A 26,500-nucleotide genomic window follows, 5' to 3' on the forward strand; every position below is an offset into this window, starting at 1 on the left:
AAAAAAAAATAATAATAGTTTGTATTATACACTAAAAAAAAAAAAAAAAGCACTACCATAGTTTAATTGGCAGGGTTTCTTCTTTTCCATGATAACAAAATTATGGCATGTCTCACAGTCATATGTATGTAAGATTCAATGCAATGCATTAATTATGGGCACATGGTAGAAAATCAGACAATATAGAATAATAGTACACAGTAGAAATTAAGCCTGCCTCCTGCCTGCCCACTCCAACTTTCCTAAAACTTACCATTAATGTTTTTAATCTTTTCAGATATTATGAATATATATATAAACAAAACTATAAATACAGATACTATTAAAAATTTTAAGTAACATAAAACCTACCTCACCTTTTCAAAACTCTTTTATTTTAAATATTTTATTTATTAGAGACACAGAGAGAGAGAGAGAGGCAGAGACACAGGCAGAGGGAGAAGCAGGCTCCATTCAGGGAGCCTGACGAGGGACTGGATCCCTAGTCTCCAGGATCACACCCTGGACTGAAGGTGGCGCTAAACCACTGAACCACCCGGGCTGCCCCCATACTCTATTTTAAAAGGAAAATTTCTTGAGGTGCCTAGGTGGCTAAGTTGGTTAAGCGTCTGACTTTGGTTCAGGTTATGATCTTGGGGTCTTGGGATTGGCCCAAGTCGGGCTCCTCACTCAGCAGAGAGTCTGCTTCTTCTTCCTCTCTCTCTCCCCCTCTGTCCCTCCCCAACTCATGCTCTGGTAACTAAATAACATCTTAAAAAAAAAAAAAAAAGAGGGGGGACGCCTGGGTGGTTCAGCAGTTGAGCGTCTGCTTTGGCTCAGGGTGTGATCCCAGAGTCCTGGGATCAAGTCTCATATTGGACTCCCTGCATGGAGCCTGCTTCTCCCCCTGCCTGTGTCTCTGCCTCTGTATCTCTCATGAATAAATAAATAAAATCTTAAAAAAAAAAAAAAAAAAAAGGAAATTTCTTCCACTCATTTCAAGTTATTCTTCTTATAGTTACACATAACATCTAAATGTTTCACAGGGCTTTAATAACCATCAAATTGTTCTCATAGGAAACCTGTTCAGTGGAACAGAAAAACAACTTACAGGCAAGAAAATCAAGCATGAGTGATCTCTACACTAGAAATTGCATGTCCACACTTAAGATAGCAAACAAGTCTCAAACTAAGAAACACAAAGAATAAAGGATCTAGTCAGCAAATCTCAAAGTCACTTCCTATGCTCCAATGCTAAAATACCCAAAGGATTCTTTTTTTAAAAAAAAAGATTGTATTTACCTATTTATGAGATACAGAGTGAGAGAGAGAGAGAGGGAGGCAGAGACCCAGGCAGAGGGAGAAGCAGACTCCCCGCAAGGAGCCTGATGTGGGTCTCAATCCTGACCCCAGAATAATGCCGAGCCAAAGGCAGACATTCAATTGCTGAACCACCCAGGCGTCCCCCCTCTTTTGTTTTTTTAAGATGTTATTTAGTTATCAGAGCATGAGTTGGGGAGGGACAGAGGGAGAGAGAGGAAGAAGCAGACTCTCTGCTGAGTGGAGCCTGACTTGGGCCAATCCCAAGACCATAACCTGAACCAAAGTCAGATGCTGAGCTACTCAGCTGTACCAAAATACCCAAAGGTTTCTTTTCTTTTTTAATTTTCTTATTTAATATTTTTTTATTCATGAAATAGAGAGAGAGAGAGAGGCAGAGACACAGGCAGAGGGAGAAGCAGGCTCCACGCAGGGAGCTCCACATGGGACTCAATCCTGGGGCTCCAGGATCAGGCCCTGGGCTGAAGGCAGGCGCTAAACTGCTAAGCCACCCGGGCTGCCCCTACCTAAAGGTTTCTAATGAAGAATTCATTTTGCCAGGGATGCCTGGTAATCTTAAAAATCTTAAAAAAAAAAAAAAAAAAAAAAAAAAATCATTTTACCAAAAGGGAAGAGGCACACTTGTTCAACACAAGTCTGCTTAAATAGTACTCAAATAGAAGAAATTTAGTACTTTTAAAATCACTATAAAGTTATTTCCTAATTTCCCAACATAGGAAGCAGAAGAGTTATAAAAAGAAGAAAATAGCACTTCCCAAGATTCTTTTAGAATGGGGCGCCTGGGTGGCTGCTTTGGCTCAGGGCACGATCCTGGGTTCAGGGATGGAGTCCTGCATTGGACTCCCTGTGGGAAGCCTGCCTCTCTGTTTCTCATGAATAAATAAACTTTTTTTTTTAAGATTTTATTTATTTATTCATGAGAGACAAAGAGAGAGAGAGAGGCAGAGACACAGACAGAGGGAGAAGCAGGCTCCATGCAGGAAGCCCGATTGGGACTCGATCCCAGGTCTCCAGGGTCACACCCCGGGGCCAAAGGCGGCGCTAAACCGCGAGCCACCCGGGCTGCCCTCATTTACTAAATAAAGAAAATCTTAAAAATAAAATAGATTCTTCTAGTGTACTTGTGGCCTATCTAAATCAGACTAGATTAACTGGCGGTGGTGAGTTTCTGAAGAAAATCTCTAATCTTCTAGAGAATATTCTCTAACTAGTTCTTAGGAGAGTAAGAGGGTTCAAAGAAACCATGTGTGTTTCAAATGCACTTTCCTAAACTCATCTTCCTCCATAAAATACTGAGGATGAAGAACATTGTTTATGCCCCATCACTGACCCGGCCTTCTGTACTCATCCCCCAGGTTGTATAGGACTGCTCAAAATAGAGACCATACTCACATCAGATACAGCAATGGACTGCACATCAGCATTTGCGATGAGGTGGTTCTTCACAAGTGTCCCAGTAGCTGAGTCCCAGAACTGCACCTTCCCAGCAGAGTCCACACTTATGACAGTGCCATCAGACAAGAAGGCCACTCCCCATATGATACACTTCCGCTTAGACACACCCATATATTGCCTATCCACCAGCATTTTCTGAACAGTGCTCCCTGAAAAATAAGAAAAGCCCAAATTTGAATGGTACTTACTTCTTTTGTCTTCAAAACGCACCTGTTAGCTGCCTGAGCACAGATCACAAACAGCCAGTAAATATTAGTTATGGTGGACTCAGTCTCAAAACACAAAAATGGTTACCTGTAGACTGTGGGAGGGAAAGGGGAAGGACGGTTAGAGACAGAAATTTGGAGGTGGGGGGGGGGGTGGAGGAGAGGAGGTGAAATGGAAAGGAGGCATTTGAGACTTCACTTAAAACCGCCTAAAAGCAATGTTCATGACACTTGGCTCTTTTCTAAAATACCATGAGAAATGGAGAGAGGACAACAATTGACAAAATTTTGGGAATTAAAAAGCAAACATAAAGTAGTAACTGACAGAGCAGAGCCCTGAAATCAAGACCCAAGTCAACGGGGGGGAAAGCCAGGAAGCCACTTGATTTATACCATGAAATCCTCAGAAGATTCAGCAACTGTGGTGACCCCAAAAACTCTGGAAACAGAAGTGAAAATGGAACTAAAAAGAGAAATTGGTTGAAAGTTTTAGAAACTTATAGATCCTCCAGATAACTATTCCCTAGCTAAAAAGCCAGGCAACTCCCTAAACTTCACTTCAAACAAGAATGGAGAGTCATTCTCTAATATCAGGCACAACTAAGGGTGGGATTACTATATGGAAAAGAGATAAAGTGAAAATTTATTAACTGAATGTTGAGAACACCCATTTTCTTCCCAGAATACCAATAACCAGACTATCACAGGCAAGAAAATGAAAAACATTTCTGGGAAATATGACCAGCCTAAGAAAAAAGATATAAAAAGCCAACGTCTTTAGAGGTTCCCCAAACTAAGACTCCAGCCAGATCATTCTTCAGTGAAGCTCATGAGCAATAAGCTCCACACATGTGGTCAGGAAAGGAATTACCAGATAGAGAAGCCTGAGCTTTTGTGAGCAAAGCCTGAATGTGAGGAAAGCCTGAATATGAAAGGCAGAAGCCAGAGAAATCATCAGAAAAATATACCAGGAAAAAAACAGAGCAAGCGTGAAGAATATTTGACAAATACTATCTTGAATAACCTTAGAAAGAGAAGTCAGTATATAATGAAACAAAAAATGCTATAAAAAAGAACATTCAGGAAACAAACAAACAAACAAAAAAACCTTTGGAAATGGCAGAAATGAAAAACTCAGTAACAGGATTTAAAGATAAAGACAAGGGGTACCTAGCTGTCTCAGTTGGTGGAGCATGTGATTCTTGATCTTGGGTTTGTGAGCTCGAGTCCCACACTTGGGGGTACCAAATACTTAAAAATAAAATCTAAATAAATAAATAAAATATAAAAATAAACTCCCAGGAAGCAGAAAATGTCAAAGAGATGAAAAATAAGAGAGGGGGAAAGAGATAAGAAAATTAAAGAGCCAACAACAAAATAGTAAAACTTCAGAAAGATAAAATGGAGAGAAACTTATTTATAAAATATTTTTTTTTGTTAACCAAATAATTATAAGAATTTTCCCCATAACTGAGAACACTTGGATGATGTAGTCAGTTAAACGTCTTTGACTCTTGGTTTTGGCTCAGGTCTTGGGATTGAGCCCTGCATCAGGAGTCTGCTTGGGACTGACTCTTTCTCCCTCTCCCTCGCCCCTCCCCACTGTGCTCTCTACAGAAGAAAAGAAAGAAAAGAAAAGAAAAGAAAAGAAAAGAAAAGAAAAGAAAAGAAAAGAAAAGAAAAGGCAGAAAAAAAGAAAAGAAAAAAAGAAAAGAAAAGAAATCTTAAGAAAAAAAAATGTCCCTCAAAACTGAAAAATGGTTTTTGATTAAAATAATCTACCAAGTATCTAATATGACTGATGTTAATGGATCCACACATCAAGAAACCTAATTGTTACATTTCAGAACAGTAAGAATAAAGGAAAGATCCTAAAAGCTCCTTGGAAAAACAGACCAAAAAAACCTATACAAAAGATCTTCTCCCAGCATGGCATCAGAGTCTATAGTAATACTCAAAAGCTGGAAGACAATGGAGCCAATTCCCTTCAAAATTCTAAGGGAAAATAATTTCTGAGCTAGCTCATGAACCTTGTAATGATCCACCAAACAAAAGGATAAATCAGGAAGTGAATAGAAACTGAGAGAGGAGTAAAGAAGATCCATGGAATGACTGAGAAATCAAGGTTCAAAACCTACAGAGAGGTACAACAGGCCCAAAAACTGGTACACTACACTAGATTGGAGGTCAGAAGGCTCTGGGGGGGGGGGGAATCATTCAAGAAGATAAAGGTGGTAGAAAGAAAATCAAATCTGAACCTAATTTATACAACTGGAAGAATTTGAGGATATATCAGTGAGACAAAACATAACACATATGTGTATATATACATGTACATAGGTGGAGGTAAACATCAAAAGAATTAGCTAAGAGTTACAGATGGCTACCTCTGAGGAGTGAGAAGGGAGAGAGGAGCAATCTGCTTCTTTGTAACAAGCCTCAAGGAGTTCTTTGACTATGCATGTGTAACAGATAAGAAAAAATTTGTTTAAGCATGGAGGAAAGGAAAAACTAGACAAGGGGCACCTGGGTGGCTCAGTGGTTGAGCATCTGCCTTTGGTTCAGGTTGTGATCTCACGGTCCTGGGATCGAGTCCTACATCAGGCTCCCCATAGGGAGCCTGCTTCTCCCTCTGCCTATGTCTCTGTCTTTCTGTGTCTCTCATGAATAAATAAACAAAATCTTAAGAAAAGAAAAACGAGACAAACCTGACCTATTTTACTTCCCATCTTAGATGGGAGTATAGAGGGGCCCACCTAACAAGTCGAAGTCAGTCTCCTCACTGAAGGATTCCATAAGCCAATTCTGTAGGCCAAGAATAGAGAAAAGGAGATGGTTCTCTACCTTTCTGATCTCATACCTCACCAATTATGCTACCAAGACCTTATGTTTCTCAAAGAGAGACATCTACTTTTACCAAGGTCTGGTATATATTAAATAGTTATTCTAATTGGTCATTTGTTGTAAATATTATATTGCTCGAGGGTGAACTTTTTCTTTCTTTTTTTAAATTTTATTTAAGGGTGAACTTTCATATGAATTCTTACTAGATAAAACATATGCATCTCACTGAAGACCCAGGATTCCCCCAAAAGCAGCAGAAGCAATCCAATAAAGGAGTGAAATTTGTGGCAAGCATCTCAGAAGGTTACTGAGAGATTAGGCCCTAAAGCTCATGGAAAGAACAAAGGCTCAAGCTTTTGGAAACCACCAATGTGAATCTGACAAACAAGACACACATCCCAAATGAACTTAGAAAACAGTCACCTGATTTGACATCAAACACACTAATGTAGTCTATGGAGCCAGCTGCAATGTGGGTGCCAGAGGGATGCCAGCTGAGACTCAGGATGCGACCTTGGGAGTTGTACAACAAAAAAGAAAGGGAAATACACATAATTATACAGTAAAGGGTAACTGAGTTCTCCTTTGATAATTATCTACAGGTCTAGTGTTTTGCAATCTTAACTATCATCTACTACACTCTGGTGAAGAACTGTTTTATAACAAATGAGGAACAACTCTGTCCTGGAATCCATAATCAAGTATTTAATATTACTTTAATAACGTAGAAATAGTAAGAGTGTAAAGAAAAATACAACTTTTTGAGGGTGATGTTAGTAACCTGAGAAAATTTAAATGTGCATATTTGGCTCAGCAATTCCACTGGGAATTAATCAAGGAGAAATACATGAAGGAGTATTCAAAAATATATACACTGGAATATTCATTGCTACCCTGATTATAGTAGTAAAAAATTTTTTTTAAATATCAACAGGGATGCCTGGGTGGCTCAGCAGTTAAGTGTCTGCCTTCAGCCCAGGCGTGATCCTGGAGACCCAGGATCGAGTCCCACATCAGGCTCCCTGCATGGAGCTTGCTTCTCCCTCTGCTTCTGCCTGTGTCTGCCTCTCTCTGTCTCTCATGAATGAACGGACAAATAAATAAATAAAATCATAAATAAATAAATAAATAAATATCCATCAACAGGAAGAGTTTGGTTAAATAAATTACAGAACACCATAAAATGGAATGCCATGCAAACAGCCATGATTGACATGGAAGATTAGTTATAATATACCAAGTGAGAAAACAAGCACAAGCACTCCTGTGTATCTGTCTATATGAATATGCAAAAATGTCTAGAAGATTACTTCCAAAATGTTGTCCACAGAGCGGAATGAGATAATCTTCTCTTTCACATTTGGCTAAACACACAAGTTTTGACTAAGCATTATATCATTTTTGTAATTAAAAAGGAACACCCAAGGGGCATGTGGGTGGGTCTGTTTGTTGAGTGTCAGACTTTTGATTTTGGCTCAGGTAATAATCTGGGGGTCATGAGATCCAGTCCCATGTCAGGCTGCATGCTTGGTGGGGAGTCCACTTGAGATTCTCTCTCCTTCTTCCCTTCGCTCTACTTGAGCTCTCATAAATAAATAAATAAAACACCTAAGCCTAGATGGCTCAGTTGGTGGAATATGAGACTCCTGATCTTGGGGCTGTAGGTGTAAGCCCTGTGATAGGTGGTGGAGATTACATAAAAATAAAATCTTTACAAATGAATGACTGAATCAATGAATTACTGAGAAAATAAATAAAAGAATATACAAAAGATATTCAAAACAAAAGGAATCTGACTAGCAGATAATTAATATTACTAATGGACACAGAATACATGGGACAGGTACTGTTTTCTAGAAGGGTCAGCAAGCTATGGCCCAAAGGCCAAATCAGGCCCACCAATTTTTTTTTATAAATAAAATTTTACCAAAGCACAGTCATACCCATTTGTTTATTATCTATGGCTATTTTTATTGGACAAGAGAGTTGACAGAGAGTATGGTCTGCAAAGATTACAGTATTTCCTACCTGCTATCTTTACAGAAAAGGTCTGCTAACCCCTGCTCTAGATATCAGTGTCAACTGGTCCAAATGGAACATGGGAAATCTTTCTAAAATTCTAGTTTTAAGACTTTATGCACCATGTTAAAACTTCAAAAAGAAAGTAAGAGAACAAAGTGACTTATACAGAAACACTTGCTTTTCCTGCATATTTCTAGTTTTCCATAATTCGAAAGCAATCACAAATATATGCTACAGGCTTTTTATAGACAAAGCCTGAGTGAGGGATGGCTTCAAGCACATACCCTACACTCAGATAAAATTGGCATGCAAAGGGCAGCCAGGGTGGCTCAGCGTTTTAGCACCGCCTTCAGCCCGGGGCGTGATCCTGGAGACCAGGGACCCCGCGTCGGGCTGGAGCCTGCTTCTCCCTCTGCCTGTGTCTCTGCCTCTCTCTCTCTCTGTGTCTCATGAATAAATAAAATCTTAAAAAAAAAAAAAAATTGGCATGCAGATAAAATATTACCTGGAACCATGGGAAAACAACCTAACCCCAGTGGCACACAAAATTACTTGTAGTTAAGGTTACTCATGGCCCCACCAAAAAATGATCCTTACTTTTCTGTCGATCAAAATTTCTTTCAAACTGAATTTTGTCTGGAGTGATTTGAAATAGCTTCACAGATCCATCTTCACAGCCGACCTATTAGAGAAAAAGTAAATAGAGAAGACAAGAATTTTGTAGAATTACATATATGCTTTTACAAATACAAATATTTCTTCTGTAAAGCTGTCACTTGCTGTGAGAGAAAAACAGTATATGAGAGAAGAAAAAGCTTACTGGTATCAAGGAACTGACAGTATATTTTTGGCAGGCTTCATGTCCTAGTCAGAAAACAGGCTAATTAGTGGCCCAATTCCTGTATAGGACATGGAATATAAGTAGGATTTCACAGCACCTATCTGCTAGAGACCCATGGCCTAAATAAAATACCCATTAACTATACAAGATACTGTATAAATTAGTGCAAATCAAACAAGAATCATAGACTTTTCTGAAAAAATGCAGTATCTGGAAATACCCATTTTAAGGATAACAGTGTGTGTGTGTGGAGGGTGGCCAGGGGGGTAGGTTGTCTTCTTAGTCCGCACAGAATTTTTGAGAAACACTGTAGTAGAGCATAGTTGCGTAAGTTAACTTGTGGAAGAACCTCTTAGAACTTTTAACGAACATTAGTGTGTTGTGAATCTTCGGAAGGATTTCACGTTAACATGCCATATTCTGAAATGATATTTACCATAAAACATAAAGCACAATACAACAAAAAAGTCTCTACATCTTCCAATTCCAAAGTACAGTTTGAGAAATACTGAACCAAACTAACCCTCTCATTTCATAAATGAATAAAAGGTTCAAAGTAGCAGCAGAAAGATGCAAAAGTACAAGTGATTTTTATTTTTATTTCTATTTTTATTTATTTTTTAAAGATTTTATTTGTTTATTCATGAGAGACACAGAGAGAAAGAGGCAGAGACACAGGCAAAGAGAGGGACACAGGCAGAGAGAGACGTAGGCTCCATGCAGGGAGCCTGATGTGGGACTCAATCTCGGGACTCCAGGATCACACCCTGGGCTGAAGGCAGGTGCTCAACCGCTGAGCCACCCAGGCATCCCAAGACAAGTGATTTTTAATCCCCAATATCAATTCCAATCTTTTATTGGGGTTGCTGGAATTAACCTCAGATTGGAGTTGCTACATGTCATAATAAAATTTAACTTTACCCTCCTATGAACACAGAAGAAATTTTGAGTGAGCACAAGAGAAATCTTGTTTTAAATTATTAGCAGTTGGGGTGCCTGGCTGGCTCAGTTGGTAGTGTGTGACTCTTGATCTCGGGCTCATGAGTTTGAGCTCCACGGTGGGTATGGAGATTACTTAAAAATAAAGTCTTCAAATTACCAATAGTTGCTTACTAACCAAAAGCTGAGAGCCGTGAGGACTGACAGCCATGCTCCAAATGGGTCCTCCAAAGGCGTCCATGGTGTACTTGATGTTTAATGCCTGCAAATCATACTCGATAATCTCTCCATTGAGTCCAGCACTAAAGAGTCGCTGTCCTTTTGCCCAACACAGAGCTTCCGTAGCCCGAGATTCATGACCTGGAAAAAACTACAGAAACACCATAACTCGTCAACCCACCATGAATTTACCAGCTAGCAGCACTGTGTGGTCACAGAAAACATGGTAAAAATTAAAACACTTCCCTAGAAATAACTGTGTAGGATTTTATTTTACCAGAAGATGTTTATTAAAATTTTTTTTTAATTTCTATTTATTTATGATAGTCACACAGAGAGAGAGAGAGGCAGAGACATAAGCAGAGAGAGAAGCAGGCTCCATGCACCAGGAGCCAGACGTGGGATTCGATCCCGGGTCTCCAGGATCGGGCCCTGGGCCAAAGGCAGGCGCTAAACCGCTGCACCACCCAGGGATCCCCAGAAGATGTTTATTAATATTTTCATTTTCTAGATTAAAATTTTAGTTACCTATACAGTTGTTTTTTTTCCCTAGGACTTGTTCAGCAAAACCTTTTCACTAGAAAGTCTATACCTAATTGTATTTGATATATCCAATTAAAAAAAAAAATTAATAAGGGCACCTGGGTGGCTCAGTGGGTGAGCGTCTGCCTTTGGCTCAGATCGGAGTTCCGGGGTCCCAGGATCGAGTCCCGCATCAGGCTCCTCGCAGGGAGTCTGCTTCTCCCTCTACTTATGTCTCTGCCTCTTTCTCTGTGTCTCTCACGAAGAAATAAAATTAAAAACTTAAAAATAAATAAATCTATCTTGATTGGGTGATAGTTTCAAAGGGTTATGCATGTCAAAGTTATCGATGTATATACTTTAAGTACATGCTGTTTATAGTGTCAATTTTATCTATAAAAAGTTTTTTTTATAGGTAAAAAAACCACTGCTGGGTGGCTCAGCAGTTTAGCGCCTGCCTTCAGCCCAGGGCGTGATCCTTGGGAGTCCTGGGATCGCGTCCCACATCAGGCTCTCTGCATGGAGCCTGCTTCTCCCTCTGCCTGTGTCTTCTTCCTCTCTCTCTCATATATATAAATAAATAAATAAATAAATAAATAAATAAATAATTAAATAAATAAATCTTTTTTTTTTAAAGGTTTTTTTTTTTTTCTAAATAAAAGAAATGGAGGCACTTGGCTGGCTCATTCAGAAGACCATGTGACTCTTGATCTCTGAGCTGTAAGTCTGAGCCCCACAGTGTAGAAATTATAAATCAAAATAAATAAATATATAAAAACTTTTACAAATAACATAAATGATGTAGTTCAGTGTTTCATTCAAGTCTCGGATTTTTTTTTTTTTTTACAGATTTTCTTTGAGAGAGAAAGAGAACATGAGAGATTATACACAAGCCGGGGGGGGGGGGGGGGAGGGGCAGAGGGAGAGGGAAAAGCAGACTCCTTGCTGAGTGGGGAGCCTGATGTGGGACTCCATCCTAGGAGCCCAGGATCATGACCCAAGTAGAAGGCAGACATTCAATCAACTGAGCCACCCAGGCACCCTCAAGTCTCAGATTTCTTTCATTTTTTAAGTCTCAGATTTCTTTTTTTTTTTTTTTTTAATTTTATTTATTTATGATAGTCATACAGAGAGAAAGAGAGAGAGGCAGAGACACAGGCAGAGGGAGAAGCAGGCTCCATGCGCCAGGAGCCTGATGTGGGATTCGATCCCGGGTCTCCAGGATCGCGCCCTGGGCCAAAGGCAGGCGCCAAACCGCTGCGCCACCCAGGGATCCCAAGTCTCAGATTTCTAAGTGTTTTCTTAACACTTAAAAAGTTTTCATATATATCAATGCATTTTATTCTTAAACCTTCTCAGCATGAAAGGGACTGAGTAGCTACAATTTTTCCTCTCTGAACTTGAAATGACATAAGTACTTGTGGGTTAAGCAGCTTGCTTAAAGTGCCAAAGGCAAACGTGAAGAGAATATTTTAATTCTTATTCTTAGTCCCTACTCTTTTCACTCTAACGGACAAAATTTTTTCTTGCTCTGACAATGATTAACAATATTAGGGGAGGGACTATGGAGGAAAAAAAGACTAGACTGAACCAATTATTGTTGATAAAAGAAGAGATAAGGGATGCCTGAGTGACTCAGTGGTTGAGTGTCTGCCTTTGGCTCAGGTCCTGATCCCGGAGACGGTCCCAAATCAGGCTCTCCACAGGGAGCCTATTTCTCCCACTGCCTATGTCTTTGTCTCTGTGTCTCTCATGAACAGATAAATAATCCAATCTTTAAAAAATGAAAAAGAGAAAAGGAGAAATGAGAACAGAAAATAAGGGATACTCAGTAAAAGAATGGCTGAAATATTCATTAATCCTATCTTAACTCAGGAGAGGCTATGTACTAGGCTCTTGCTAAATGCTGGGAACACAGTTATCACCATCACTGACAGGCAGCCCCGGTAGCTCAGCGGTTTGGCGCCGCCTTCAGCCCAGGGCATGATCCTGGAGACCCAGGATGGAATCCTACATTGGGCTCCCTGCACGGGGCCTGCTTCTCCCTCTGCCTGGGTCTCTGCCTCTCTCTCTCTCTCTTTCTCTTTGTCTCTCATGAATAAATAAATAAAATACTAAAAACAACAACAAAAACCAAACAAACAAAAAAAACAACATCACTGACATGGCCCCTTCCTAAAATTTGAAGTTCAGTAGGGAAGGAAAACATTCAACAAATATACAAACTATTATATAAAAACAACTGTCATAAAAAACAAGAAATATCACAGAATGTAATAAACATGTGCCACAGCACATTTTTCATAGTACAAAATGTGACCTATTTGTGGTAATGAGCAATTTTTTTTAACTCTTTTAGTTCTTCAGGGGTCAACTCAGTAAGTCATCCCTTTCCCCGATTCCTAAACCCACATCATCAGAGTAAGGCAACTCTTTACTAAGATTCTATGTCTGTGCTTAGCTTTATCATAAAATTTACCTGTTTGGAAATTGTATAGTCATATTTCCCCGACTGGACGTTGAGCTCCTTCAAGGCTGGGCTTCTGACACTTGTTATAATGCCTTATACTTGCCACTCATTTAGAAATAATCGCAAGGTGCCTAAATTTCAAATTCTAGGCTGCTAAACACTGAATTCACTCATTTAACTATCCATCCACAGGCATCCACTCAGTGTCTAGGACCCATAACACAATAAATGTGAATTATTTTGTTGCACCTTAAATCAGTAATCAGTGCCTTTGAAAAATATGCTGCTGCAATTGCACTCAGTATACTCCCAAATAGTATTTTCCTTTTTTACTTTCAAATACAGGCATTTAAGTCTACATTCTCTCAGATAGATGAACTTAGAAATCCATCTTCCTACCATCATGTCACCAGAAAGTTGGATTTTTTTTTTTTTAAAGATTTCATTTATTTATTCATAAGAAACGGGGCGGGGGTGGCAGAGACATAGGCAGAGGGAGAAGCATGTTCCCCTGCGGGGGACCCTAACACGGGACCCTGATCCCAGGACTCCAGGATCTCGACCTGAGCTAAAGGCAGAGGCTCAACCACTGAGCCACTCAGGGGTTCTACCAGAAAGTTTGCTATTAAGATGTTTTGGTTTTTTTCTAAGTTGACAATGAAATGGGTATGGACAATCCCAGCAGGAAACGCCACCTTACAAAGTTGCAGTGGTGCAAAAACTGATATAAAGTAATGATCTTGACAGTTTCCCTTTTTGTTGTGACCAAAAGATCCAGCAACCTTCAGCTGTCAAATGGCAGTGAGCCACCACAACTCGTAGTTAGTATCTTTATGACACTACACAGATCAAAACTTTGAGCCCAGGGACCCCTGAGTGGCTCAGGTTAGCGCCCGCCTTTGGCCCAGGGCGAGATCCTGGGGCCCCGCATGGAGTCCCACAAGGGGCTCCCTGCAGGGAGCCTGCTTCTCCCTCTGCCTGTGTCTCTGCCTCTCTCTGTGTGTGTTTGTCGTGAATAAATAAAATCTTAAGACAAAACAAAACAAAACTCTGAGCCCAGACAAGAAACTGCGTATTTGCTATACAAGTTAGATAGTTTTAAACAACTCCAGAGTCACTTTCTTTTGATCTCTTGGAATACAAAATGCAGAATTGAACTTAAGAAAATTAACTCAGCAACACCAAATCAGGCTTCCAAATGACTTACTTTCTCCTGAAAGTAGTTTGCTGACAAGTTATAAATTTCCACAGTGCCATCTGTTCGAGAAACAGCCAATCTGTTTGACTGGTTATTGTAAGCCACGCAACGGATCCCTGATGGAACATAATTAAAGAAACGTACTCGATGGACCTTAAATTCACCCATTCCTGGGAGGGGGGGGGAAAAAGAGCCATTATTGTTAAACGTTAACAACAGTATGTCACATGTATTGTTTCTTCTTGTCAACAGCAGTATGTCACGTGTACTACCTATCATCACTGTCCTGGATGGAAGAGTCCAACTGTGTCTCACTGAGGTTCACTTCTAAATATCTAGTTAATGATGCTCTCAAAAACACCCCAAGCAAGGAGCTATGAAACCATCTCCAGAAGCTCGGGATGCTTCAGCTAAAAATGAGAACATCAACATACATGAGGAGCATGCCCCAGACTCCTAACAATCCTGCCCATTACCTGAAGAAAGTACTCTGGGAAAGGGAGGTAAGAGCGAACGTAACCTCATTCTGTAATTCGGTGTGTGCACCGAAGGAAAGGAGGCACATCGTGCAAACCAGCTGTATTCGAGGCAGAAACTTAGGTACCCCTTTCTGTTTTCTGTGCGAGGTTTCTGGCGGGGGTGGGGGGCGGGAGTTGTGAAGAGGAGGCTAACCCCCCCCCCCCCTCAAGAAGCAAGAAATCCTGGCAACCTAAATCAGCCTCTCAGAGTCAGGTGCGCAGAACTGCTGCCATTAAAATCATCTGGATAAATGGCTTTTAAAAACGCAGGATTCTGGGTCCTACTCCACAGCTCCAGAATTCCAGTCTCTCGGTTGTGGAGAGAAGGGGGGGGGCCTAGGAGTCTGCATTTCCGCGAACAGCTCTCCCTAACTTCACAGCACGCTAAGTTCGCAAATTACAGACCCACTAAGGTAGCGCCAGGGAGGCTGACGGCGCAGGCAGAGCCAAGAGCTCCTCAAGGGAAGGAAGCGACGGGACTCAGCCTGGCGCCTGTCACCGTCGCCTCCCCCCGCCACAAGCCTACACCTTCCGCGAGGAGAGCGGCCGGCTCCGGCTCGCCCCTCACGCGTCGTCCCTCAGGGTTTGGAACCTGCGGGCAGGGCAGGCGCGCCCGGCCCGGCCCGGCCGAGGGGGCGTCGGAAGCGCGCGCTGCCACTCCGCCGGGCATCTACGGAGTAGCCTCGGCCTCGGCCCAAGAACCGCGAGCTCCGCCGGCGTCACCAGGGGCAGGCAGCACCCCGCCGAAGTCCTCTCGTACCCCTTCCCCAACTCACCGACCGACGGGGGCTCGCCTCTCTCTGCCGCGGCCCCACGTGCGCGCGCGCTCGCGTGCTCTGCCCCGGAAGTGCTCGCGGCGCAAGGCCGGAAGTGCGCAGGCAGTGCTCGCGGCGGCGGCGACGGCGGCGGGAGGTTCGGTTGTCGCCCGTTGGCCGCGCGGCGCCGCGCTCGGCGGCCGCCATTGCAGGTCAGGCCGCGGGCGGGGGGCGCGGGAGGCCGCGGGGAGCGAGGGCTGAGCCGGGGCCGGGGGCGAGGGGGCGAGGGAGTGGGCAGCTAGGGAGCTGGGGCCGGGTGGGGCGTTCGGCTCGAGGAGAAGAATGGCGAGCCGAGGGGCGGGGAGCGGCGGGCGGGGGAGGGGGAGGGGCGGCCGGGAAGGGGGAGGGGGAGCGGAGAACCACGCAGAGGTGGGGGCGAGCCCCTGGGGCCCCCGGGGCGGGGGGGCCAGGAATTGTGGGGGAAGGGAGCGGTGTATAGACGGAAGGCGGAGGGAAGGAAGGGAGCGAGCGGGGCGGAGCGAGAGAAGGGCGGAAAGGGTGGCCGAGCGCGGGCGGAGGACGGAGAAGGGGGCGGCGCGGGCCGGAACCTCGAGGTACGTGCGGAAAGGGGCTCTTCCCCGGGTCGGGAGGGAGTCCAGCACGCGAGGCTTGCGGGAGCGGGTAGACCTGGAACCCAGGAAGTAGCGGGAACATCAGAAGGGGGACTGGGTGGGAGGCGGGTGGGGGATAGGGCTCTGAGGTTTGTTCGAAGGGACGTTTCAAGTCGCGGGGGGAAGCCGCTGGGAGAGACAATCGGGAGGGTGGTTAGGAGGACGAGCGATCCAGGTTCTTTTGTGGGTGGAGTGAGAGACTAAAGAGCGGGGTGGGGTTCTGGAGGAGCGAAGTACTTGAGGTTGAAGAGGGAGGGAGCAGGAACGATGTGGAGAATGAGGGTGGTAGAAGAACAACGTTTAAACAGTGATCTTTGGGAGGAGGGTGGACGGTTTGGAAGACTACTCCAGCGAGAGGTGTGGAGGAATGCAGTTTAAAGGATAGTTTCCTTGGGAGGGAGCAGAAAGGGTTAAATAGGTTGGTAGGAAGTCCCAGCGAAATTCTGGGGGTGAATCGGAGGGGGTGGGGAAGAGAGGGGAAGCGGATTGAGAAGTCCCAGAAAGTGGGCGGGACTAGACATAGGAAGTGTTTGTAGCTCCAACTGGAGGGATGGGAGGGGGCCGGGGCAGAGGGTGAAGATGGGGGCCGGTGGGAGGAGAATACAGGGTAGTGTGAGACCTCCAGCAGGGCTAGAGAGGCGGGGCTGTGGGGAAGATAGGGGATCACAGCTCTAAGATGAGGAAGAGAGTTGAGATGAGGCTGCAGAGTAGCAGAAGATGGAGAAAACTGGAGTAACTCAGATCGACTGAAGCCATCTTTTCCACCCATTGTCTGCAAATACCAGTAATTGATTCCCCCCCATCATCGGAATCCTAAAATGTGATGGGAAAGTACCACGTGTATGCATAGTATCCACACATGTTTTTGAACACACTCTTCACTAATGAAAAGTTTGGAAGCATTCATTTCCACCTACCCTCCATAGCCCCTTTTGGGAGGGAAGCAAGGTTCTCATTTAGAAACCATTTTAGTGCTTAATGACATAAGCCTGTCAGGAGATAAGATTTTCCCTTTGAAACTTAAGACCGTCCCCTTCAGTCACAAACCACAATAACACTGCTAATAAAAATAATCTGTGTTCATTTGTATATGAAAACTTCCTGAATTGTTCATTTGGTGGAAAGGCACATAGAGAAGTAGTGGTCTTTAGAGAAAAGAGGGAAGAAAAAAAAAAAAACCTTTCAGAACTTAATTCTTGAAGCAGTTCGGTGAACCTTGACTCCTGTTTGAATCGTTCTCCCATTATGTAAGCTGGGTTTTACTCTGATAACCTCCTGCTTTTGTAGGATGTTTTAGTCCACTATAAACGTTAATAATATAGCATTAAGTCATTCTGTTGGACATATACTAAGAAAATGCCAAGTTCCCCACAGATAATACATAGTTTGACCCTAAAAGCTTACCATGTTTTAGGCACTGTGCTGAGGACTTTACATTCATAACCTCATTAAATTTTCACAACCATTTTAGATAGGTTCGTTCTTACGCTCAGTTTATTGGTGGAGAAACAAACCTAAAAGGTTAGATTATTCCCGTATCACACGTAGGATAAGTGACAGAAATCCAGGTCTGATGACTTTGAGTACTCTTTGCATTCCAAAACAACAGTCTCTGGGAATGAATAAAAGTTCAGTAAATGCTAAGTGTTGGTCTGGCAATTTGAAAACATTTTGTGTCTTGTATTTAATTTTTTTAAATAAAAAATTGATTTTTTTATATTAAGAACTGTAAAATTAAAGCCTTTATTCTCTATCTTAAAATAGAAGATGAAAGGTTGTAATGAAAATTTATAAAATACTAGTGAGCTTTAGTAAAATTTAATTATTTGTCATTACTGTTAAGTTCCCTTGTTCAGAGAAAAGCTGTATGTTCTGTTTATTTGGATCCATGCTATACTTTCTTCTGCCACATTCTATTTTGGGGACAGTTAACCATTATTGAAGATCATTGCTCATTCATTCTGTTTTCTGTAAGACATTAGTAGTCTTAAACATTTAACAGTTTGTAAAGCCAATTATAAGACTTCAATTTTGTTCAAGATTAAAACAGTGACAAAAGAATGTCCTCTTTTCTTGGCTTATTTTGTCTTATACTAGTATTGAATTCTGGAGGTGACATTAAGTAGATCTCTAGGGATTTCAAAAAATCTAAATCTCACTAATTGAATATGATAAAAAGGTTTGTTTTTGACTGGCTACCCCAGAGATGCAGTAGGTACTTTGACTGTAGTTGTGTAGGTTACTCACTTGCCATTTTGTAGAAATGAGAAAGGCCGATATTTGTAAAGCAGTCAGAAGTTATGCATAGGTACTGTATGCCAGGAGCTGTGGGAGAGGACTGCTGGAGAGGCCATATAGTGAAGGGATTAAGGGGTCACATCTCACCTCTACCACTTAAGAGCTGTGCCCAGTTACTTTGAGTTTCTTTTAAGCATGTTTCCTCATCTGTAAAATGGGAATAAGAGTGCTTACATCGTTAACGTGGTTCTCACGATGAAATGAGAAAATCCATTAAGTGTCCTCAAGAGTTTAGCTATGGGAGAAACGAAGCTTTTTGTATTATAATGCTTTGCCTGGATTTTTCTTCTTAAGTTGTATTTGCACTCTGATTTTCAGGTGTTTGATAATGACTTTAATTGTAACTACATTCAAAATAGGGATAGAAGTCAAACCACAGTTAAATAAGGTGTTTATGAAGTGCCCAGATTGATACTGTTCCAGTTAACTCTTCTGAATTTTGTGTAGGGCACCATTGTGGCTCTGGATTGGTATTAAGAATACTGGTTTCTTTGCTGCGCTATAGTTTGCTCAGGGGTCTTGAAGTTACCTGGACCACTGTCCTGAGAAGTATTAGTGTGACTTTACCTAGGATCTCCAGACTGGATCCATGTCTTAAGACAGGATGACCTGGGGCAAACCATTTCTAGACATTTTGAAGCCCCAGCAGAAAAAGGCTCTAAAAAAGAAAAAGAAAGAAAGAAAGAAAATATCCAGTGTTAATTAGAATGTATAAAGTGCTTTAAAAAAGTGTTTCCTTTAGAAAGCTAAAGTTACTAAGTTAGGAATACAAAACTATATTGTTAAGTGAGGTGAAAGCCCAGAAAAATTAAGCAGAAAAAAATTTCCCCATTTTTTGAGCTATGGGGGTGGGAGGGGTTGAAATAATTCGGGGGAAAGAGGTTTGGTTTTTCCCCCCACTTTGCCATTGTTCCAGGTCCATACACCAGTGTGGCCTATGAGACTCCACTGTGAAGTACAGTCAATTAAATGTTTTTCAAAAAGTAATATCACAGAAATTTTTCCTTGGCTCTACAGTTACACACATTATCAATTTAGAATTATTATTCTTAACTAGAGATAAGTAAGATGGTCTTCACCCAATCTGGGATTAAACTCAAGACTCAGAGAGAGAGATGCCAGGCAGGCTCTTCCATGGACTCCTTTTAGAGTGTATTTTTCAGGCTGTGTCTTCAAATGTTTTTAATCTGCAATTTCTACATAAGCAATATCTTAGAACAAATGTAGAAATTGTTCTACTTCATTGTTGGAATTAGCTGAGACTGAAGACTTAGAAAATTTGTTGTACAGAAAGTATTTATCATAATGTTACATTTGTTATAGTTGATAGGACGTGATTTGTATTGTACTACCTCACTGCTTCATTTTCCTACTACCTGCCTACTGTCAAGGGTATAGGGACAGGTTGCGCTGCATGTTGTCAAATCCTTTTTAGTCAACTCCACATTAAGTGTGATACACAGTCCTTGTTGGCTTATCAGGTATGTCCTCAATGATGTGCCCAGGTATACCTGCCTACTCTAGCCCCGAGAACAGTTGTCTAGAATAATAATCTCAAGGAGTAAGAAAAGGAATAATTAAATTCAGGTGGTTGCCTATTTTAAGGCATTAAAGTAGAAATTTAAAGATTTGAGAGCGAGCACACATGAGTTGGGGGTGGGAGGAGAGGAAGAGAATCTCAGACACCGTGCTGAACATGGAGCCTCATGTGGGGCTTAATCTCACAACCCTGAGATCACGACCTGAGTTGGACACTTAACTGACTATGCCACCCAAACGCCCCTAAAGTAGAATTTTAAAATTTGCTAAAGGAATGCCTTCTGCACTTCTTACTAATTTAGTAAATACACTCCTATGTAGGTAAACATAGCCAGGCCAATCCACAGGTTCCTGTGGACTAAACTCTTGGTGTGAATTAAGTGGGTGTGAACTTCATTTGTGTTCACATCTGCAGCATCCCAGTAGGACTAGCACAAGCTTTTACCAGTCAACTAGGTATAGCAGCAGAATGGTCAAGCTGTAGGCCACAGAATTTTTATTTTCAGGAGCATTGGTAGGTGTTTGCCAGTATTGAGAGGTAAACTAAGGCAGGGCCTACTGTATAAGTTGGTAAAGCTGTGTACTCACAAGCGCTGGGGATTAGTATGCAGGTATAGCTTTTCTGACCCAGCTATCAGGCATGTTTTCCTTTTACCCACTTGGGCCACTGTTACAAATTCCTTTTCTAACAGGAGGCTGTTCAGGAAATGTGGAATGCACTGAAAATACTACTGCATCTCCCTTAAATGGTCCATAGGTATTCATCTCAAACATGTTTCCGAAGGCCTTAAAGATTGATTTCCTTCCCTGCCATGGCCTTCCTAGAACTTGAGTATCTCTGTGAACACTTAATCGCTTCTCAGAAACCACCTATATATTCCTATAATTACATCTATCAAGGAACATAGAGTGTATTATCAGTCATCAAAAGCTTAGTTATAAGAACACTTTAATCTGTATGCATTTATTAACCTTTAGAAACTTTTTAACTTCTAGTTATTGAGCCTTTTTTGATTCATGGCTAAAATATACCCACCATTCTCCAAATTATAGTCAAAATTATAGTGTGGAAATACTGATGTGTATTTTCCATTCTCTAAAAGAAATAGCTGTCTTTAAAGCATTTTTGCATATATGTGGTCTTCACAGTAGCTTAATGAGTCAGATAATTGAGGTACTAGCCCCATGGTCAATAAGTGACTTGTGTATGATGACGAAGAGTTCTGCACTTGCAGGCTGGAACCTGACTTTAAGTCTTCTGATTTTAAATTGTAATCCTTTCTACTTCAAGAAACCTTAGAAGAATTTTAACAGTGCTTTTGGTTTAGTTGGTTCCTAAGCCTTGTGTATTTGTTCTCAAGCAGCACCAGTTGTGGTGCTGCTGCAGATGGTCTGACTTACAGATGCTTTCTTGATTGCCCTTCTGACCAGCTCTTCCATGTATGCTGTGCCACCTGATGCTTTGATGCCTTTCATTCTCACTAGTACTTGGTTTTCTCCTTTGGAAGTGCATTGATTAGGAGTGTAGATAAAGACAAGTGACCTAGGTTCTTAGGCGTGTACAGCATCTGATTCATAGTTAAAAAAAAAAAAAGTTAGCTATTGTTTATAGTTGAATTTGAAGACCGGTGAATTGACTGACCTTATGTTCCTAGAGTATATTCGGTGCTCAAAAATAGAGCTGTCCTGTAAGGTTCTTGGCAATGTACTTTCCCCTGGAGATCCAAAGTGAAGGTTAACACCAATGAAAAACCCTGTTTAATGTTTGAATCCAATGTTTGCTAAGCTTGAGCACAATTATATCTATTAACATACAGTACTACAGTTGATAAACACTGGACTAATAACTTTCCCCTAAGTTCCTTTGATTCATTGGAAGGACTTATACAGAATGTATAGTTTTGATCCCCCACCGTCTCAGTTCCCCATGAATCTATCTTTCCGAGAAAGACTAATGAAGCCAGTTGTTTCAGGCAAAAAATATTTTAATCCATTCTTCTAGAGTACCCCAAACTTGCCACCAGATGGTACTGTTGCATAAAATGAAAGTTGATTGTCAGGGTGTCTCCAAGTAGATGGTAAAGCACATATTGAAAGTCACGTTAAAAATCCGCTTACCATTCATTCACTAAAGTTACCTGAAGGCCTTTTTTGTTTCTTGGCTTTTGTTAGAGGGGGTCCTTTGAATCTTGAAATACAACCAAAGGGATCCCTGGGTGGCGCAGCGGTTTGGCGCCTGCCTTTGGCCCAGGGCGCGATCCTGGAGACCCGGGATCGAATCCCACGTCGGGCTCCCGGTGCATGGAGCCTGCTTCTCCCTCTGCCTATGTCTCTGCCTCTCTCTCTCTCTCTCTGTGTGACTATCATAAATAAATAAAAATTAAAAAAAAAATACAACCAAAGTGTTAGACATGAGGTTTATACTTTATAACATCACCAAAGGGAAAAGTAAAATCTAAGTTAATTTTGCTTTTTTAGAAATATGCAGGATAGAAAAAAGAACATTCTTGAGAAAGGCAGGTTAGCATAGTGGTCAGCAGTGTGGGCTCTATTATATGTTTTGGGTTCAAATTCTTGCTCTTTGACTAGTAAGTACATGACCTTGAGCATAATTATAACACCTGTTAACTTTCTATATTACTGTTAACTCTTGGTGATCTTAAGCAACGTACATACAGTGTCAGTTCAAAAATATTTGCAGCTTATACCATTGTTAGGGAAACGAAAATCTGTCTTAAGGCACTTAGAAAAATGCCTCACACATAGTACATGGTAAACGTTAGCTGTTGTTACTGTTATCCTAAATTTTTTTTTCCTCTACAGCTTGCTTTCAGTTGCTTTTTAAAGACGGAAGGCTCATGGTGCAAATTGTTATTTCCAGGTGAGTACATTTTGACACTTTTTTGTTTAGTTTGAATTAGTAGGGTTATATAGGTTTGACATTTTCCTGGAAGCATCAGGGTCCTCAGGTGCGTCTTGCACATATCCTTGCATTTCATCTGTAGTTCAGTGCCTAGCACTGCCTAATTTCCCAAAAAACTTGTGCTCAACAAAGAGTTCCTTTGGGCCTTGAATGGTGGTGTAGGACACTATTCAGCCTTCACCCCTCAAAAATATTGTAACCGCCAGCCCTTTGCTTGCAGTGCTGGGGCTGGAGGCCTGGCAGAATGGGTGCTGATGGAGCTACAGGGGGAGATCGAGGCTCGCTACAGCACTGGATTAGCTGGAAACCTCCTGGGAGACCTACATTACACCACTGAGGTGAGGGGACCTTTCTTTCCCTGCCTAATGCCTCAGGAAAGCAAGCTACACCAAGGTGGTGCTCCCAGGACCCAGAGTGAGGACTGCCCTCAGGTTTGTTATGCGAGGTCTAGCTAATCTAAGCTATCTGCTTGTGCTCCCCCAACCCCTGCAGCAGCAGGGAAGTTTAATTTTGGGGAATCTGGAAAAGTCAACAGTCCCCAAAAGTGGAAATTCTCTTACTTGGGGCTAGAAAGAGTAAAAAGGGCACGAGGGTGGTTGTCTGGTGTGGCTCTTCAACAGCAGTAGAGCCGTACCAGAGAGTGGAGGTGCCAGCATTGCTTGCCAAGAGCATCTCTAGAAGGCCCCTGCATGTTACTACCTTGCCCTGAACCTCAGGCATTTCATTCTTATTCTGCCAAAGGGAATCCCTGTGCTGATCGTGGGACATCATATCCTGTATGGAAAAATCATCCATCTGGAGAAACCTTTTGCTGTCCTTGTCAAACACACTCCTGGGGAGCAGGACTGTGATGAGCTTGGCTGCAAGACTGGCACTCAGTACCTGGTGACAGCACTCATCAAAAACAAGATCCTTTTCAAAACTCGCCCCAAGCCCATTATCACCAACGTCCCCAAGAAAGTATGAAAGAACCCCGGATTTTCCCTAGAGAGCGGCCAACTCCTTGGACTCGTGCTCAGTTGCCACCTCGAGGACGGCTCGACGGTTCCCTGGGACCACAGGGGGGTCCTGTTTTGAACACAGGCCACCCACTGGGCATGAATTCTGATCCCTTTCTTATGGCAACTGGTTCTCTTGGTGGAAATCTGGCCCCATTTCCAAGGAACCCATCGCCTTTTCCATCTTCATCAGGCTCATTGGCTTCAAATCCAGCACCTTTCCCTGCTGGTGCTCGTGACCCAGGCATGGCTTCTTTTCCGAGAGGGATGAATCCCACTGGCGCTGGTGCAGTTTCTTTCCCAAGGCCTGGTGGCCTCTTGGGCCCAGGCCCGGGTCCGGGCCCAGGCCCGGGCCCATCTCTGAACCCTAGGGGAGGGGCTCTTCCAGGCCCAGGGCCTCTGACTAACCCCAGGTTAGGGGGTCTCCCAGGGCCAGGTCCTATGTCGAACCCAAGGGCAGGTGGTCTCCTAGGAACAGGTCCTGACCCCAGAAGTGGTGGCCCTATGGGCCCTGGTTCTGGACCCAACATGAGAACAGGTGTCCTCTTGACTTCTGGTAATGGTCCTCCTAATCCCAGGCCGGTTGGCTTGGGACCAGGACCAAGTTCTAACCTGAGATCAGGCTTCGTTGGTACAAACCCTGCTCCGAGGTCGGGTATGTTTCCAGGCCCAGGCCCGGGTCTTGGGCCCAACCCCAGGGCAGGTGGCCTGGGCCCAGGCCTTGGGCCCAACCCCAGGGCAGGTGGCCTGGGCCCAGGTCCTAATGTGGACACCAGAGCGGGTGGCCTTCTGGGCACAGGATCTGGTCTTAACTTAAGAATGGCAGGACCTCAAGGCCTAGATCTTGCCCCTATTCTAAGAGCAGCAGGTCTTTTAGGAGCAAATTCAGCTGCTTTCTCACAGGCTTCTGGAAACATGGGCACAAGCCCATCCTCTATGGCAAGAGTACCTGGCCCCATAGGCCCAAACTCGGGTCCTGGCTCTCGGGGAATTGGCCTTCCAGGGCCAAATCCATCTCCCATGTCCAGGGCTCCCGGCCCCATAGGTCCCAATTCAGCTCATTTTTCAAGGCCAGCTGGGCCCATGGGGGTAAATGCTAATCCCTTTCCACGGGGGACAGGTTCAGGAGGGCTCAATCCTGCTGCCTTCTCTCAGTCTTCTGGCACATTGGCTTCAAATCCAGCTACCTTCCAGAGGTCTGCTGGCCTCCAGGGCTCAAGTCCAGCAATTTTCCCAAGAACTTCTGGGCCACTAGGCCCCAACCCAGCTAACTTCCCAAGGGCCAGTGGTTTGCAGGGTCCAAGCCCTGCTGCCTTCCCAAGGTCTACTGGCCCATTAGGCCCTGGTCAGGTTACTTTCCCTAGGTCAGCTCCTGGGCCCCTGGGCTCTTCTCCAGCAGGCCCTGTGGGTATCAACCCAGCTCCTTTTGCAAGGCCAAGTGGGACCCTGGGCCTAAACCCAGCTTCCTTTCCAAGGATGAATGGCCCTGTAAGCAAGACTTTGGTCCCATTTCCTAGAGTGGGGAGCCTCCCTGGCACAAACCCAGCTGCTTTCCCCAGACCAGGGGGCCCAATGGCTACAATGTACCCAAATGGAATGTTACCCCCTTAAACACTTTTTTCTTTCCAGGACCATTTTGGTTTTCAAATACCGTGGTTCTGGGCGGGGCTGTGTTTTAAGTAAAAGGGTAGATATGGAGCTACAGTCCGAAGTACCTAGCTGGGGCTCAAGTTCAGATGAGCCATCTTTTTCCTCTGCTTCTTTCTTGACTGAAGGTGAAATGTTATTTGTGGGAGACGGACTACAGCAGGTGGGAATGATCCTGACTTTGAGATAAAGGATCACCGGCCCTCCAGAAGCCTGCTGTGCTTTTGTCCCACAGCTTTCTGCCCCTTGTTTCTTACTAGTTTCTTGAATTGTTCGTGTGGACTTTTCCTCAGGGATACATTGGCCTGCAGGTCCCAATTCATATGTACTCCCCTGCTCACCACTGGAGAATCAGCTCACTGCTCTCTAGAAATGTTGTGCTGGTGAACGGACCATGCTTCAGCAGCTCTGACCTGGGCAGCTTGGACCTGGTCATCCTCTACTGCCATACCTTTCCCTGGGGGCTTGAACACAGAACAGGGAGGTGGGCAACCACTTCAGAGACCCACCAGATACACGTTCTGCTTGACTGACTGGGCCTGCAGCTTCCTTCTCCTGGGACTTAGAGGAGGCCAGAATCGAGGCTCCACCGCTCATCTAACTCCCTCTCCACTAGTACTCCCGATCAGAGAACCTCAATTTAAACTGACGTGGATGGGAATATGGGAATTGGGGTGGGGGTGGGGGGATTAAGGGGAGAAATCACTGTGCTTCGTTCAGCCTGACGTGAAAGGATGGTTGGTGTTTTTCCTGCATTGTATCTTTTCTTACCGTTTCTTTAATAAATGGGATGAGAGGGCTGCCGATGTCACTCCATTTTATTCTCTCTTCCCACAGGAAAGGAATTTTACCCACTGCTTTTCGTTGTTTCATTATCTGCCAGGTAAAATGCTGTCACTCGAGGAAGCAAGTGTTGACTTTTAGCTGAGCTAGCACTCCTTCATTTGCCAGTGATTTCACCAGAGACCTTGCCCATCCTCAACAATAAAAGTTAAGCCACCAGAGGTGTGCACATCAACAAGGTGGGCCTGCTGTATTCCCTAGGTCCAGGGGCAGCTGTGACCACTTACCCTGTTGGACTTCCACTGCCAACTATTTTTTTAACGTTTTTTTTT

General features: G+C 43.3%; 3 protein-coding genes across 4 annotated transcripts in view; 2 read left to right on the forward strand and 1 right to left on the reverse strand.

The window, feature by feature from the left end:
* UTP4 (UTP4 small subunit processome component) overlaps positions 1–15,452 on the reverse strand; it is a 36,023-nt gene extending 20,571 nt beyond the window's left edge. Inside the window, exons 1-6 of one of the 2 annotated variants that reach the window (XM_026011571.2) lie at positions 15,331–15,452; positions 14,046–14,206; positions 9,806–9,997; positions 8,445–8,529; positions 6,249–6,338; positions 2,713–2,924 (exon numbers count right to left, since the gene is read on the reverse strand). In XM_026011571.2, coding sequence (XP_025867356.1) covers positions 2,713–2,924; positions 6,249–6,338; positions 8,445–8,529; positions 9,806–9,997; positions 14,046–14,204 — 738 coding nt within the window. In that variant the 5' untranslated portion in view covers positions 14,205–14,206; positions 15,331–15,452. The remainder of the gene's footprint in view (positions 1–2,712; positions 2,925–6,248; positions 6,339–8,444; positions 8,530–9,805; positions 9,998–14,045; positions 14,207–15,330) is intronic. The other variant, XM_026011569.2, reaches the window with a different exon arrangement.
* Positions 15,399–26,185, forward strand: CHTF8 (chromosome transmission fidelity factor 8). Its single transcript, XM_072731627.1, has 4 exons — positions 15,399–15,521; positions 22,641–22,698; positions 22,961–23,078; positions 23,482–26,185. Exons 2-4 carry the CDS (start codon positions 22,676–22,678, stop codon positions 23,704–23,706), a joined length of 366 nt encoding a protein of 121 aa, XP_072587728.1. The 5' UTR covers positions 15,399–15,521; positions 22,641–22,675; the 3' UTR covers positions 23,707–26,185.
* On the forward strand, positions 23,703–26,185 carry DERPC (DERPC proline and glycine rich nuclear protein). The gene has a single exon (XM_072731626.1). The coding sequence runs from the start codon at positions 23,703–23,705 to the stop codon at positions 25,347–25,349; it is 1,647 nt and encodes a 548-aa protein (XP_072587727.1). The 3' UTR covers positions 25,350–26,185.
* Positions 26,186–26,500: the final 315 nt, after the last annotated feature.

This window comes from Vulpes vulpes, chromosome 12, assembly GCF_048418805.1.
Source record: "Vulpes vulpes isolate BD-2025 chromosome 12, VulVul3, whole genome shotgun sequence".
In the NCBI taxonomy this organism is placed as follows: Eukaryota; Metazoa; Chordata; class Mammalia; order Carnivora; family Canidae; genus Vulpes; species Vulpes vulpes.

Excerpts from the sequence above, each read along its gene's own strand:
- CHTF8 (XM_072731627.1), top strand. The coding sequence starts at position 22,676 with ATGGTGCAAATTGTTATTTCCAG. Across the intron at positions 22,699-22,960 it reads GTGCAAATTGTTATTTCCAG|TGCTGGGGCTGGAGGCCTGG; the intron begins GTGAGTACATTT and ends CTTTGCTTGCAG. Across the intron at positions 23,079-23,481 it reads ACCTACATTACACCACTGAG|GGAATCCCTGTGCTGATCGT; the intron begins GTGAGGGGACCT and ends ATTCTGCCAAAG.
- DERPC (XM_072731626.1), top strand. The coding sequence starts at position 23,703 with ATGAAAGAACCCCGGATTTTCCCTAGAGAGCGGCCAACTCCTTGGACT.